Source organism: Mustela nigripes, chromosome 1, assembly GCF_022355385.1.
Source record: "Mustela nigripes isolate SB6536 chromosome 1, MUSNIG.SB6536, whole genome shotgun sequence".
NCBI classification, from domain to species: domain Eukaryota; kingdom Metazoa; phylum Chordata; class Mammalia; order Carnivora; family Mustelidae; genus Mustela; species Mustela nigripes.
The window spans coordinates 126,454,826-126,470,484 of NC_081557.1; the positions used below are offsets into that span (position 1 = coordinate 126,454,826).

The 15,659-nt window shown below is 38.4% G+C and overlaps 1 protein-coding gene across 1 annotated transcript in view; it reads right to left on the bottom strand.

The window, feature by feature from the left end:
• Positions 1 to 13,521, bottom strand: part of PRMT9 (protein arginine methyltransferase 9) — a 40,309-nt gene extending 26,788 nt beyond the window's left edge. Inside the window, exons 1-6 of the mRNA XM_059373429.1 lie at positions 13,072 to 13,521; positions 10,626 to 10,774; positions 6,840 to 7,076; positions 5,930 to 6,097; positions 3,134 to 3,236; positions 385 to 491 (exon numbers count right to left, since the gene is read on the bottom strand). Coding sequence (XP_059229412.1) covers positions 385 to 491; positions 3,134 to 3,236; positions 5,930 to 6,097; positions 6,840 to 7,076; positions 10,626 to 10,774; positions 13,072 to 13,260 — 953 coding nt within the window. The 5' untranslated portion in view covers positions 13,261 to 13,521. The remainder of the gene's footprint in view (positions 1 to 384; positions 492 to 3,133; positions 3,237 to 5,929; positions 6,098 to 6,839; positions 7,077 to 10,625; positions 10,775 to 13,071) is intronic.
• Between the last annotated feature and the right edge of the window lie 2,138 nt (positions 13,522 to 15,659).

Sequence of the window (15,659 nt, forward strand, 5' to 3'; positions counted from 1 at the left end):
TCTAGAGTTCTACTTTATTTTTTTTTTGAAGTTTTTTTTTTTGAGAGTGAGCAAGCATGTGTGCACAAGCAGGGGGAGCAGCAAACAGAAGGAGAAGCAGGCTCCCTGTGGAGTGGGGCTCAATCTCAGGACCCTGGGATCATGACCTGAGAAGAAGGCAGATGCTTAACCAACTGAGCCATGCAGGCATCCCTAGAGTTACACTTTAAAGGAAAGTAAGAAAAAGGTAAACAGGGAATTAAGACTAGAACACACATCATGAATTTAAAGGTCACAAAACTACAAATTCTCATCCAAATAAATATTCACTAAATAAACTTTCAAGTACAGTTTACTCTTTAAAATTAATGTTTTCTAGTATTTACTATTTAAGTAACCACTTACCTATGATGTCTTCTTATCTCTGCACATTCTACTGCCATCCCAAATATGACAGCACTTGCTGGTATAACTTTCCCATACTTTTCACAATTACCATGTTCACCTCTGCTCTAAAATATAACAATAAAAATTATATTCAGTTATATTCATGTATGTAAAAATATGTGTGCATGATTATGAGAAAGAAAATTATTAAGAAAAAAAACTTTAAAATCAACAGGTAAGGATAAACAAGTTAAGGTACTTTTTTCTTTCAGAAGTTTTTTTAGGAGTGCCTGGGTGATTCATTTGGTTAAGCAACTGTCTTCAGCTTGGGTCTCCTGGTATTGAGCCCCTAACTGGGCTCCCTGCTCAGCTGGGACCTGCTTCTCCCTCTGCCTGCTGCTCCCCTGGCCTGTGCTTTCCTCTTCTCTGTCGAACAAATAAATAAAATCTTTAAAAAAATAAAATAAAATAAAAATGAATAAATAAATAAGGTTTTTTTGGTGGAGACATCTGAGTTAAGCATCTGACTCTTGGTTTTAGCTCAGGTCATGATTGCAGGATCATGACATCAAGCCCTGTGTCAGACTCCACACAATCCTCTCCTCCCTCTGCGCCTCCCCCTATTTGCACATGCTATCCCTGCCACTCAAATAAATAAGTGAATAAATAAAATATTTTTTTAAGATTTTTTTTATTTATTTGACAGACGGAGATCACAAGTAGGCAGAGAAGCAGGCAGAGAGAGGAGGAAGCATGCTCCCCGCCAGGCAGAGAGCCCCAGGACCCTAGAATTATGATCTGAGCCGAAGGCAGAGGCTTTAACCCACTGAGCCACCCAGGTGCCCCAAAATCTCTAAGAAGTTTCTTATGGGGCACCTGGTGGTTCAGTGGGTTACATGTCTGACTCTTGGTTTTAGCTCAGGTCATGACCTCAGGGTCATGAGACAGAGCCCCACACTGGGCTCCACGCTGAGCTGAGTCTCCCTGACATTCTCTCTCTCCTTCTCCCTCTGCCACTCCCCCTGCTCACTTCCCCCTCCTAAAATAAAATAAACAAAATCTTATAAAAAAAACTTTTTTAATTAAAACGTTTCTTTGGGGGATGCCTAGCTGGCTTAGTTGGTAAAGCATGCAATTTTTGATCTCAGGGTTGTGAGTTCAAGCCCCACATTGCTTAAAAATGAAATCTTAAAAAAAATTGAAATTGAAAAGCTTCTTTTGTTTACTAGCCTTATTGTGGAGATCATTTCACAAGATATACAAATTTTAAATCATTACATTCTATACCTGAAACTACTATAATGTTGTATGTCAGTCATACCTCAATAAAAAGCTTGAATATTACTCAGCCATAAAAGAGAATGAAATTTTGCCATTAGCAAGTATACAGATGGATCTAGAGGACATAATGCTAAGTGAAATAAGTCCGAGAAAGAGAAACACCATATGATTTCACTCATATGTGGAATTTAAGAAAGAAATAAACATCAACAAAACAGAGATAAACAAAAAAACCACTTAAATGGAGAGAACAAACTGATGGTTACGAGGAAGGAGGTGGATAGGGGGATGGGTGAAATAGGTGACAGGGATTAAGAGTACACTTATTGTGATGAACGCTGAGTAATGTACAGAACTGCTGAATTAGTATGCTGTACACCTGAAACTAATATAACACTGTACGTTCAGTATACTTAAATAAAAACATAGTAAATTTAAAAAATGAAAAACAATGAATGTGATGCCATGTTAATACTAATTTTATTTTAAAGATTTATTTCACTTTCATTGCTATATATGTGTGTTTGTATATGTATATATGTATACATGTTTTTTTCAACAAATAGGAAGAGGAGGGTAGCTATAAATCTATACACAACAAAAACTGTTGGGTATGACTAACTGAGAAACCAAAATCACTACTACCTATTTGAAAGACCAACTGCTCTTCTTTTCAGCCTTTAATTAGGTATTTTAAATTCAAATCACTTTCTGTAAATAGTAAATTCTCATGACATGTTAAAAGACTTTCATTCACATTACATATTATAAAAACTAAATCTATAACTCATGGGCCACCTTAGAGAAATTCATTGCAAAACACAGGCAATTTTAAGAGTTAGTCCTGTCTAATCAATTGGTACCTTAAAACCACACCAAATCAGTTATTGTTACACTCCCCTTTGATAGTTTGCCAAAAATCCAAGCAGTGAGGGCTACTGAGACTGAAAGTACTTCCCTTTCTCAATCCTACTCAAGAATTCCACAATAGTTGTCCCACAGTGTAGCCTCAATTACTATGAATTCCTTCCTGGAGTCTTTTTATGGCCTATCTACCCCATGGAGGTACACAAGTATATATTACATTACATGATTAAACTAGTTTTTGCATGGATTTCTTCCCAACTATATAGTATAAACCTTGATAGGAGAATGTATTTTATTTTATTTATTTTTTTTTTTTTTAAAGATTTTATTTATTTATTTGTAAGAGAGAGAGAGTGAGAGCGAGCACAGGCAGACAGAGTGGAAGGCAGAGTCAGAGGGAGAAGGAGGCTCCCTGCGGAGCAAGTAGCCTGATGTGGGACTCGATCCCAGGACGCTGGGATCATGACCTGAGCCGAAGGCAGCTGCTTAACCAACTGAGCCACCCAGGCGTCCCAGGAGAATGTATTTTATACTGCTTAACAGTACACAAAGGGGCTCAATAAATACCTACTGAAATAATGAGTTCTTAATCAAATTTAAGTGTTTTCATGCTGCTTACCTTTGGCTGCAAAAGTAAATGCTCCCATGCATGAATCAAACTCTCCACAATTCCTTCTCCAAATAAACCTGCATCGACAGTTTCTGTTACAACTAGGGACACTCTATAGAACGATTTTTTAAAGACATATGTAAGTAAAATATCATGCTATTTAAGTAAAGATGTCAAAGCTGAGAGAACAAAGGAAAAATATATTATAGAAACAGTTCACATATAAAATGTTCTACTACATTTTACTTTTTTAGTATCTACCCTCAGATCTTAAGGAACTTGACTCTACTGTTCCACAGGCTCCTCTGTTCTCCACTGGCACCCTCTGGGGGCAGGGAGACATACAACCTTCACATGACCCTGGGGCCTCTTCAGATGATTCTTTCACTGCCTAAATTCTTAAGAGTACTTCATACCCATTATCTTTACCAGTCCCCTTTTTCTTGGTGAGTAAATGGATTTTTATCCCCAACACTCTATAAAAATATTCTCTATCGTAAACAGCTCCCCTACTTATAAAGATGAGTAATCTTTCTCAGTTATAATTTTCCTTAATCTACAAATAACATGTAATGGACCTGAGAAGACCTCCCTCTCAAAATCCTTTCTCTCCCTTCATTATCCATGTTTACCTCTTACACATTCACTGTAGCTCTCTTGTTGCTTCTTTTGCTTTACCTAATCCCTGTGAGTTTTCACAAAAGCTTAAGTCCACAGAGTTGGGATCTTCTGACCATTCTTTCTAGAAAATTTCACCCAAAGACACATAAAAATACTTTCTCCCTTCTCTGAACTTCTTTAGCACTTACTGCCAATAACATTTATTTATGTAATTAAAAGATAAAGAAAAGTTTCATGAATATTCTTTATCTTCCTCTCTAGATTATAGGTGCCTTGAGGACAGAAACAACTTTGGTATGGGGCACCTGGGTGGCTCAGTGGGTTAAAGCCTCTGCCTTCGGCTCAGGTCATGATCCTAGAGTCCTGGGATCGAGCCCCGCATCAGGCTCTCTGCTCCACAGGGAGCCTGCTTCCCCTTCTCTCTCTGCCTGCCTCTCTGCCTACTTGTGATTTCTGTCAAATAAATAAATAAAATCTTTTTAAAAAAAGAAAGAAAGAAAGAAAAAGAAACTTTGGTATCCCTCAAAGTGCCTAAACCCAATACTATTTAATTACAAAAAATTTTCAGTATTGATGGTTGCATACATTTAAAACGTGGAAGGTATCTCAATCATCTAATCTAGTATCTTGAAATATCTAGATTTGCTCAAGGTCAAAATAAATTAAAACAGAGTTAGTACTGGAATCCCTATCTCCTAATTCAAAACCCACAGGTCCTTCTATAACACTATCTGTGAAAGAAATGAAGGTTAAATTAAGGTAACTGATTCATGCCACCAAAATTCATAAATTGAAGCCCTAACTCCCAAGTGACTACATTTGGAGCTACGGTCTTTAGGAGATTAAAATTAAAGTTAAATGAAGTCATAAGCGTAGGGCCCCAATGTGACAGAACTGGTATCCTTATAGAGTGGAAAAGACACAGGTGATCTCTCTTTCTCCTCACATGTACAGAGGAAAGGGCAGGAATGCAACTCTCTGTAAGCTAGGAAGAGAGCTCTCACCAGAAACCAAATTTGCCAGCACCCTTGATCATGGACTTCTAGCTTCCAGAACTGTGAAAAAGTAAATGTTTGTTGTTTAAGCTATCTAGTCTATGGTTATTTTGTAATGGTAGCCTGAGTGGATTACGATAATTCAGGACACTGTTTATTTCTACAAAATGTGTCTCTCTGCTTCAACAAGTTAATAAGACTTCTTCCATAAAAATCAATGCTAAGTCCATTGGAAAGTGTAATTATTAAGTAAACAAATATTATTATACATATGGAAGAAGACTTTTAAAAATCACAGTCCAAATTACAACAGAGTATAAAAGTCCTCTTTCAATACTCCCCCCACCCCCACCTCTCTCTGCCTGCCTCTCTGCCTACTTGTGATCTCTGTCTGTCAAATTACCAAAAAAAAAAAAAAAAAGAGGGGCACCTGGGTGGCTCAGTGGGTTAAGCCTCTGCCTTCGGCTCAGGTCATGATCTCATAATCCTGGGATCGAGCCCCGTATTGGGATCTCTGCTCATCAGGGTACCTGCTTCCCCCCCCCCCCCGCCTGCCTCTCTGCCTACTTGTGATCTCTGTCTGTCAAATAAATCTTTAGAAAAAAAAAAAAAGAAAAGAAAACTGTCTCAAAAATGATAGTGTTGGACCAGATGATTTGTAAATCCATTCCAGCTCTAAAATTCCATCACCCTTGCAATAATGATTAAAGTGAGATGATATACTAAAAATCCAAGGCCTATGAAAAAAAGCATTTGAAGGAGCCAGGCCAAAATACTTTGACGGCTTTCATTTTAGCCAAGGTTAACACAAAATATGATAAGTCCATCAAGCCAGATCTACTCTTGTATTATTTTTAACCAAAATTTTAAAACAGTTGACCACACAAGAGATAGTATCCATTTTCACAACCAGAATACTAAAATTAACAGAAGAAAAGTAACTTGCTAAAGGTCAAGTATATGTAGTAAATACCTTAGTACAAGTTTTTTTCCCAAGATCTCTCTAAATATTTTTTATCAAGAATATGACCTTAGAAAATCCATCTTATGCTAAATGATCCCATATTCCTATCTTTACAATATAAGGATTTTAGAATTTTTATTTGGGCTAGAAGCTCTAAACAGAAACATCTTAATTTTTTAAAAAATTATAAAAATAAAATTATATTACATAAAAATTATATAATACCTTTCAGGAATGTGTTTTGGAATTTCTATATCAAGTGACTTCATATGTAAGAGTTTGATTCCTGCTTCCATCTTGTTTGCTGCCACTACATCACAGGCAAGTTCATACATGGTCTTGGATAACTCACAAGCATATACCGAGCGTGCTCCAGCTTTTTTAGCAAACATGCTGCAAGGGGTAAAAGTGTTCCATCAAGAAAAAATAATCCACTGCAGCTTTTCAATTTTAGTGTAATTATTAGGCTTAGACATGCTTTTTCCCTTTTATTCTTTAACTAACACAACCATTATTCATTCCACATTAAAAAAAAAAAATGAACCAGTATTCTTATCAAGAAACAAATCATACAATAAATCATGACACTGAGGGTTGCCGGGGGGAGGGGGTTTGGGAGAAGGGGGTGGGATTATGGACATTGGGGAGGGTATGTGATTTGGTGAGTGCTGTGAAGTGTGTAAACCTGTTGATTCACAGACCTGTACCCCTGGGGATAAAAATATATGTTTATCAAAAATAAAAAATTAAAAAAAAAAAAAAAAAAAAAAAAATCATGACACTCATGTTTTTAAGAAGACATAATTGAGATGAAAAATGTCAACAGGCTTTAACTTAGACAATTAGACTCAAACACAATATTAATGCAAAAAGTACTCTTAAAAGGCATTGTTCAAAATTTCAATAGTAACCCCAAATTCTTATTGGTTGTGTCCAGTGCTTGATAAAGTAGTTATAGTGAAAAAAACAATAATAGTAGTTTACATGAATAGTCATAAGATTATGAGAAATAAATTGAACTCTATTTTTAAATTCCACTGTTAAATTTTCCATATTTGGTAAAAAGCTTTAATTTACCTTAGTGTGTCTGTGTGTGTGTGTGTATGCATATAATTAAAACACAATTACAACAAACCTTAGTATTCCAGTTCCTGCTCCAATGTCCAAAACACTCTGGGACCCCAAGGAAACTGCATTTTGGATTGCTGCATTATAAACTGTATTCCTTTTGGTGTCATTAAGCATGATAAAGTGCCAGCGTTCCACCAACCAGTTTGCAACACGATAAAAATTCTCCTTTGCATCATTGAATTCAGGGTTTAGTTTTACTGCTTTATGAAAATAGCCAGCTGCTTCATCTCTAAAGCCCATTCTACAGTAAAAAATGACAGACAAAATGTTCGGTTATTATGATATCAATTACTGTGCCTTTGTTCATGCCACTTATCAGGCGTAAGAATCACTCCAGCACCCCAAATCCTACTCATTACAAGCACCATCATTTATGAGAAGTCTTTTGTAAGGATGATAATCTTTGATCATTTTTTTTCCTTTCTGAACGCTTATCGTATTTATGCATTCTAGGAAACTGACTATAAATTACTATTGTACTAAAATATAGTAGAAGCTCCCCGAGTCATCTTGCATTTAACTAACTCACTAGAAAACCAGTGCTTTCTAAAAATCATTCCTGTGTAAAACATACTGATGCCTAAAGCTAGGACGGGGTGTGACTGTATACCTTCTCTCACAGCAACTGAGTGAATTATCAAGAGCCAGACCAGTTTTTATCAGTTATACTTGTTATTATAATTACATATAATTAAATATTTCAATTAAACATATTTAATATGTAAGTATATAAAATATATATTATATAAATATAATAAATATATATGATAGAAAATAAACATAACTGCAAAGAGAGAGCCACTGTTTCTGAGGACATGAAGCTAAATGCTTTGATAAAAATCAAAGGCGAGTCATCCAAAAGTTCCAACTGAATTAGATGTGAGCAAATCAACAATAAAAGCGGGAAAACTACTGAACTATCTAGAATAGGGCTTCTGGAACTTTCTGTAGTAAAGAATCCATCTCCCCCTTTTTAGATTACATAAATATTTGTAGACCAATACAGTTCTATTGCATGTGATTAGCATGCAACTCACCCACCAGATTTCAGCAGCACCCTAACTGGTCCACCATCTTCTTTCACAAGTGAGTTCCCTGATCACATGCTTGGATTTAAAGCAGTATCAAAGTGCTATATACATTTCTAAACACTTATGCTCAATTACTATACTTACCTGTCGCTGACTGATAATCTGTGGACCTGCCCCAGTGTGTAGTCCACAAATTGAAGAGACATGGGCTAGTAAAACCCTTTTACGCTCACATTTCTTCGTGAGAACTTTTAAGCATTTGAAAATGAGACTATTCATTCAATATATGGTTTATGTAAAACAAACAAACAAACAAACATTCTGGAACTTCAAACAAGGAACTACACTCTAACAAAAGGTAATGGCCGTATGTCAAATGACTGGCACTCATGTTTAAGATTAAAATAAAAATGTTTATGGTTAGTATCTGTTATTTTTAAGTATATTGAAGACAGGTTATCTTATTCTACAACTGACACTACACAAAATACAATATAAAACACATTTTACACAATCACTACTCAGTGAGACAAAACTAGCAATGGGTATTTTAGAATGTTTAAATATCAACAATCTGCTGAATCAATGCCAAATCTGCCCCTAATAATTTCCTGGGGTTTGTGCTTCCCTTAAGTTTGATTCTTAAAATATCATTCAGGTTTGGTTTTTTTTAAGATTTATTTCTTTGACAGAGACAAACACAACGAGAAAGGGAACACAAGCAGGGGGAGTAGGAGAGATAGAAGTAGGCTTCTTGTTGAGCATGGAGCCCAATGTGGGGCTCAAGCCCAGGATCTGAGCCAAGGCAGACACTTAATGACTTAGTCACCCAGGTGCCCCATCATTCAGTTTTCTTAAACCATAATGTTAATCTGAAAGATATATGGTACACTCAATTAAAGTCTATCTGATATTGATAGACCCAACACGTGTGTCAGTATCAACAAACTATAAAACCACCCTTTTTTTATTTAGAAGAAATATCTTCCCAATTAGCAACTTGAATGTTTTGTTTAAATCTGATGCTATTGGACTATTGGACAAGGTTTTAAAGTTGAGACTTTCCAGACACATATTGTATTTCACAAATAGAAGGAAGGAAGAAAGGAAAGCTATCGTTTACTCAAGAAATTTTTTTCTCCTGGAGCCGTGATTCTCTTAGTGCAGAGTGAGTGACCCACTGTTTTTGATGAGGGAAGTAGAAAGGACAAAAGGTAAGAACCACTGTTGTAAAGAACAAAGACAAACTATATCGCAAAAGCCACATTCACACTTTTACAAGTTCTGAATTCTCAATTATTTTGCATAATTACATTTCCTAAAGCAAACAAGCATTGTCTCAGTAATTGGTAACTGCTCAGACTAATATCTTAAAACAATAGGTAACCAAATTATGATCCATCAAAAGTACAGAGCTCCAATTTTCTGTTGAATTGATCCTAAACATCCATTTTAAAATGTTATGATCATTACCTGCCTATTATCTGGAAATATAACTGAATCCTGTAGACTAACTTCCCTTATATGGACTGAAGAACTAAAGAAAATTTTGAAATTAAAATGTATACTTTTAACTAATGTGACAAGTTATTTAAAAATCTTCTTAAGCTAAATTTCATTTAAAGGACAAGTAATTGCTAATTAGTAGAGATGGAATTTGTGTATCAGGATCAGGTTAGCTGTTAGTGTGAGCAAACAAGCCTCAGTTGAAAAATCTGCCTCATATTCCCAGTTATTATTATACTCTACAATTAGTAATTGTCAAATATTTGTCTCTTAAATGAGTACTTATTTCACTCTTCAAGTCATGCTGATTAAGACTATTAAACTCGGGACGCCTGGGTGGCTCAGTTGGTTGGACGACTGCCTTCGGCTCAGGTCATGATCCTGGATTCCTGGGATCGAGTCCCGCATCGGGCTCCCAGCTCCACAGGGAGTCTGCTTCTCCCTCTGACCTTCTCCTCGCTCATGCTCTCTCTCGCTGTCTCTCTCTCAAATAAATAAATAAAAAATAAAAAAAAAAAAAAAAAAAAAAAAAAAAAAAAGACTATTAAACTGTATATAGCTACATCCCTGAGACTAATACATTTTGATAAAGATACTTCCTTTACAGAACTTTTCATTGAATAAAACTTAATATGATTGGATGAACAAAGCAGTAATACTAGAGGACAACTGCTGGAACATGTAAAATGATCTCACTATATAGAACAGGACATTAGCATGCTGTTTCTTACAAGAAGCCTCCTGATAATTTGTACAAAGTAAAACCAAATTTAATAAAACAAATCCAAAACAAAAACTGGGTGTTTTCATGTTTTCCTAGTTCCATAGTTTTTATGGAGAATGGACAGAATTTCTAATGGCAAGTTTCCAGCCAGATCCAGAGAAGAGATTCACAAGTTCCCTGGCAAGGTACCAGAGTGACTTACTTCACAGCCATCCTGCAACATACACCTTGGTCCTCTCCAACAAGGTCCCGATCTTAGCCCAGGGAGGGGAACTCTTGGGGCAATGGCTATTATGTAGCACAAATATAACACTAAAATTAATCTGTTATTACATATTATATTTGCTATTCTTATATTCTTTTGAGTTCTCTCTACTTCTTACTGGCCAATCCTTCAGTACTCTGATCCCTGGTCATAGTTAATAATTCTTTATATTAAACTTTCCTTTTCAAATTACTATGTGATTTATCCCTGATCAAGACTGATACAGAGTAATTCTTAACAAGTAATACTAAAATCACTACAGACCTGAAGAGATGCTCCCCCATACTATTACAAATCACTTCATCATCAGGAAACAGTTCCAAAGCTTGTTCATAACAACCAAGTAAGTCTTGTGTTCGACTGAGAGAATCGAGTTCTTCAGCCCATTTAAACAGTGTATACTGAAAAGTTTCCTATTTGAAAGAGAAAACAGTAATTTAGTCAATAGCATAAATGAAGAACATACAGCATCTGATGATTCCACAGAGAACAGAACTTAACTACTATTAACTGATTACTTTAAATTTTATTTAGTTTTAGTAGACAACTTGCCAAATAAACAAATGCATAAATGAATTTTACCACCTATGTAGCAATAACATGCAGAAGTAGAGAGTATGACCACTCTAAACTCTCTCCATTCTTAGCTATCATATCACATTCTCCACCTACCTCTCTTTTGTGGGCTCCTATGTTTTAGGAGTTGTTTTTGGCTGCCTTCTCCTTTCTCACCCATCCAATGCAATAACTATCACCCATGCATTGAAGGATGAAGCAACATCTACATCTCCAATCAAGACTCTCTCCTCTTTTGAACCTGACTCACAAACATAACTTTCCATCAGTCATCTCAACAAGGAACTGCACCCTCATCCATCTCAAATTCAGCTCAACTCAAATATTTCCTGAACAATCAGTATGCAAAGAACTGGAGCTAAAACACAGCAATGAACAACATAAATCCTGTTCCAGTCCTCACAGAAGACTTGCTGGGAGAAATTAAACACGCAATTTTTAAAAATTCAAAATGCTCTAAAGTGAACCTATTATATTCCTCTCACACAGGATATAAGGTTAAGATACTACCCAATCTCAAACCACTGAGTCATCTTATTTAACACTACCTTAACTCCAATGCAGTTAGTTTCAAACATCTTTAAGTCTGTCACCGTCTCTCCATTCCCACTGTTAAAACATAGTCTGGGCCTTCTAATACTTGTTGGACCACAGTAACAGCATTCCCACTGTCCCCAGCTCCAATCTCACCTCCTCCAGCTATTCTCCACATCACAACACCATAGAAAGAGGGAAGGCTTTAGTCATGCCAGTTTTATGGTGAGCACATTTTACATCATCCTCAGAGATTTACAGAAGAGTTGATACTCGTAACTGAATTCTGATGTAGTTTACTAGAGAGAAGGATATGCAAGAAGAGTCTAGAGTATCAGGGGCTAAAAAGCACAGATGATATGAACTGGATCAGGAAATCTACTGGTAACCAGCTTGGTGTGTGGCTGAAGTGTGGGCATGGGGAATAGAGTGAGTAGTGAAAAATAAGACTAAAGAGATCTTTTTCTAAAGCCTACACGAAGAATAATGCCTTTGTTCTGCAAGAAACAAAAGTGGTTTCTGAACCCTACCGAACATGAGGCATTCAAATACAGGCTTTAGATATACTTTTGATGTGCACTAAACAATTATAAAAAAGGTATTCTCACTGTTTGACAAAGGAGGAACAAAGAAAGAAACCACCACTTGGGTTGATTCTACTACTGCCTACCTATAAGAGCAAACTGTATCTCAACATAGCACCTTCTCCTTCTTGGGGCCAGCTGCTCGTGAAATTTACAATAAATTTATGTTAACCACAAATATCTAGACATTACTGACATCTAGTAGGTAGAGGAAATCAACAATGTTGCTAAACATTCTACAATGCACAGGCCAGCTGTCCAGAAAAAGAATCACGCCATCAACAAAGTCAGTAAGGCTAATGTTGAGAAACGCTGGGCGAAATAAAGCAAGTAGCTTGAGGCTGAAAACTGAATGCAAAATTAAGTGAAATCATTTAAGTTGGATTCTAATATAACCTGAAGATTTTTTCAGCATTTAAACAATAACCATCACAATCCAGTAGTTGAAGGTTAAAGAATGCATCATCAAATGATAACTTTAGGCTACTTCCAAACTTTATTCAACTGCAGATACCCATAACACTCTTGCACACAGCTGGGCCCGGGGCAAAGGTCCTGAGGCAGGGATACTAGAATTAGACACACGAGGAGGGAGAAGATCCCTTGCGGCCTTATTTGCAATACATCCTTTATATTAAAATGGAAGTTTTGAAAACGAGAAGTGACATCGTTTGACTTGTTATGAAATGCTCAGGCAGGCTGTGTTGGGACAGCCTACGCGGGAAAGCCTAGTTAGGAGCCTGCCGCAATAGCCAACCAATGACTGAGGCTTTAACCAAGGTAGTGAGGGGAAAAGGTGGTGACAAGTGGTCAGATTCTGGATATATTTCAAAGATGGAGCCGACAGGATTTTCTGATGGGCTGACTGCGGGCCTGAATAAAAGAGAAGTCAAGCAGGAACAGTAAATATTAATAGCAACAACTTGCCACCCATCTCAGCCACCCACCTCCCCCAACTTATTTTACGTGAAGAACACAGATCTGCCAGCAAGTTTAAGAAGGGACCTCCTCCTCACCTTCACGTCGTCTTTCAGCTCCGGCGCCAGGCTGAGGACGAGGAGGTAGTGAGCATAGGCGGTGCCGAAGTCCTGGGCGCCCAGGCAGTGCTCTGCGCTCTGTAAGGACCGCGACACCAGCTCCTCCCGCCCGGCTGCCCCGCCGCCACTCCGGGCACCCCGACGGGGCCTGGGCCGCGAGTTCGGCATGCCAGAGCTACCGCCCTGAAACCTGCGCTTGTATAACCAAAGGGAAGATGTTTGGCTAAACGGTACGACAAAACTGTCCCGATGGCCACACTTCCAAGGGACTTAAAAAGAGCGCGAGAGCGGGTACAGGAAAGTTATGCCTCGGCGGCGTCCGTGCGCCCCCACCTCCGCCAAACAGAAGCCCCGCCTCCCCCCGGCCAGGCCGGCTCCACAGACCGCGACTCCCAACCCCGCAACTAACGACACCGGCCGCCCGCGCACGCCAAGCGAGCGTCAGTGCGCCCGACGTGGGCACGTCGCGGTCCTTCCCCTCCCGCAGGAAGCGTGGCGTAGGGCGGCCAGTGCGCGTGCGCGAAGCGTGCCTTCGCTGATCCTCTGTGCTACTCTCGCCTTCTTCTCCCCTTCCCTCCTCCTTCTCTCCCTCTTCTTCCGCACTGAAACCGAACTTTTTCTTTCGTGTGGGCCAGAACTGTGTGACTTCGACTGCTAGACCTCACAATGCAGACCCAGTCAACGCGAAGCAGCACCTAACCGTGAGGGATCTGAGTGGCTATGAGGAGGAAGGTCAGGCGTTTCTGGTGATGCTTAAGACCTTTGGGTCCTGATTCATCAAATCTCAAAATGGCAAGACTGCAAAGAACCCCGAGACAACAAACGTACCTCAGAGGTGCTAGAGCAAAGGCTTTCACAGGCATTATTTTAAATGACCCTCACAAAACCCCATGAGGTGGGCCTTTAAATCACAATCTTTTTTTTTTTTTTAAGATTTTATTTATTTATTTGACAAAGAGAGATCACAAGTAGATGGAGAGGCAGGCAGAGAGAGAGAGATAGAGGGAAGCAGGCTCCCTGCTGAGCAGAGAGCCCCATGCAGGACTCGATCCCAGGACCCTGAGATCATGACCTGAGCTGAAGGCAGCGGCTTAATCCACTGAGCCACCCAGGCACCCCTCTTTTTTTTTTTTTTAAGATTTTATCTATTTATTTATTTGACAGAGAGATCACAAGTAGGCAGAGAGGCAGGCAGAGAGAGAGGAGGAAGCCGACTCCTGGCTGAGCAGAGAGCCCGATGCGGGGCTCGATCCCAGGATCCTGAGATCATGACCTGAGCCGAAGGCAGAGGCTTTAACGGACTGAGCCACCCAGGCGCCCCTAAATCACAATCTTAAAGACGGAGACGAGGACACCCTGAGAAGTTACTTGCGCAGTGTCACACAGCCGGTTGGTGGCCGAGGCGTGGCTCAAACCCACGTTCCATGAGTTATTTTAAAACGAGTTTAGGGTCTATTTCACTGTTGGGTGTATCACCGCTGTACAGTGATTATATTAATACATAGAGAAAGTTTTTCTACCTTCAAGTGTGGCCCTTAAGAGATGGATTCAAAACTTTAAAGGGGATGAGCTTGGGAATTACCCTTGAAAGCAGTCATTTTTGTCTTCATTTTCACACTTACCAGTGGTGAGTAGATTACTGAGCAAAAAACAACAAGTAGAGCATCTGCATAGCGAACTAACACGTTGGGGGCTCCTCCAAGTCTCTGCCTTCTCTATTGATCTGATTATCTGAACCACCCTTCCTCTGAGCACCTACCAAAGTCGTTCCTAATCAATTTTTCGGAGTCCTGGTCACTAGATTGTAGCCTGCTCTCTTAGAAAGTCCCTCAAAGACAGTAACTATTCTTAACCATTTTTGTAACCTTTGCCCCTAGCAGAGTCTAGCTCAAAGTAAGGACTAAAAAAAATTTTTAATGGAAAGTACCTATCATACTACCAGGTTTTGTAGATTTCCCCAACCATTGAGGTCCTTATTTCTCTCCCCTTCTGATTTGCTACTTTTTGTACTAAACAATTTAGGATGTAACTATATATTTCCCTAACAAGACTGAAATGCTAGTCCCCGAAACCTGCAGGGACCCACATTAGAATGCAGTAGAGCAGGAAAAGATCACTGAACTTAAAAATTAAAAAAAAAAAAAAAAGCATTCTAGTTCAAACTTGACCTTTTCTGCCCATCCAATTTTCCTTAAGAAGCATTATTTGTAAAAAAAAAAGCTTAACAAAGCTGTACTTCCTACTTTGGACCAAAATTTGTTAACAATCATCAAATGAGATAATGAGTTGTATAAAAGCATTTTATATATAAGATATATTTAATGCTAGGCATTGTTACTATTATCTAGAGTTATTTAAAATTTACCTGGCTTATTAAAATAAAAAGGTCACTAACACCTTCAAGCACTTGATCAGAAATGTACACAACTCATATCATTTAATAGTCTAAAGTAATCGGCTAGCTTCTCCTTCAGAATGCAGAGGGAGACCTACCAGACTTTCTCTGCAGAGAATTTGGGTTAATGCGGAATCACTTAGAGGTCACCATTCTAGTCACCTCTGTGAGT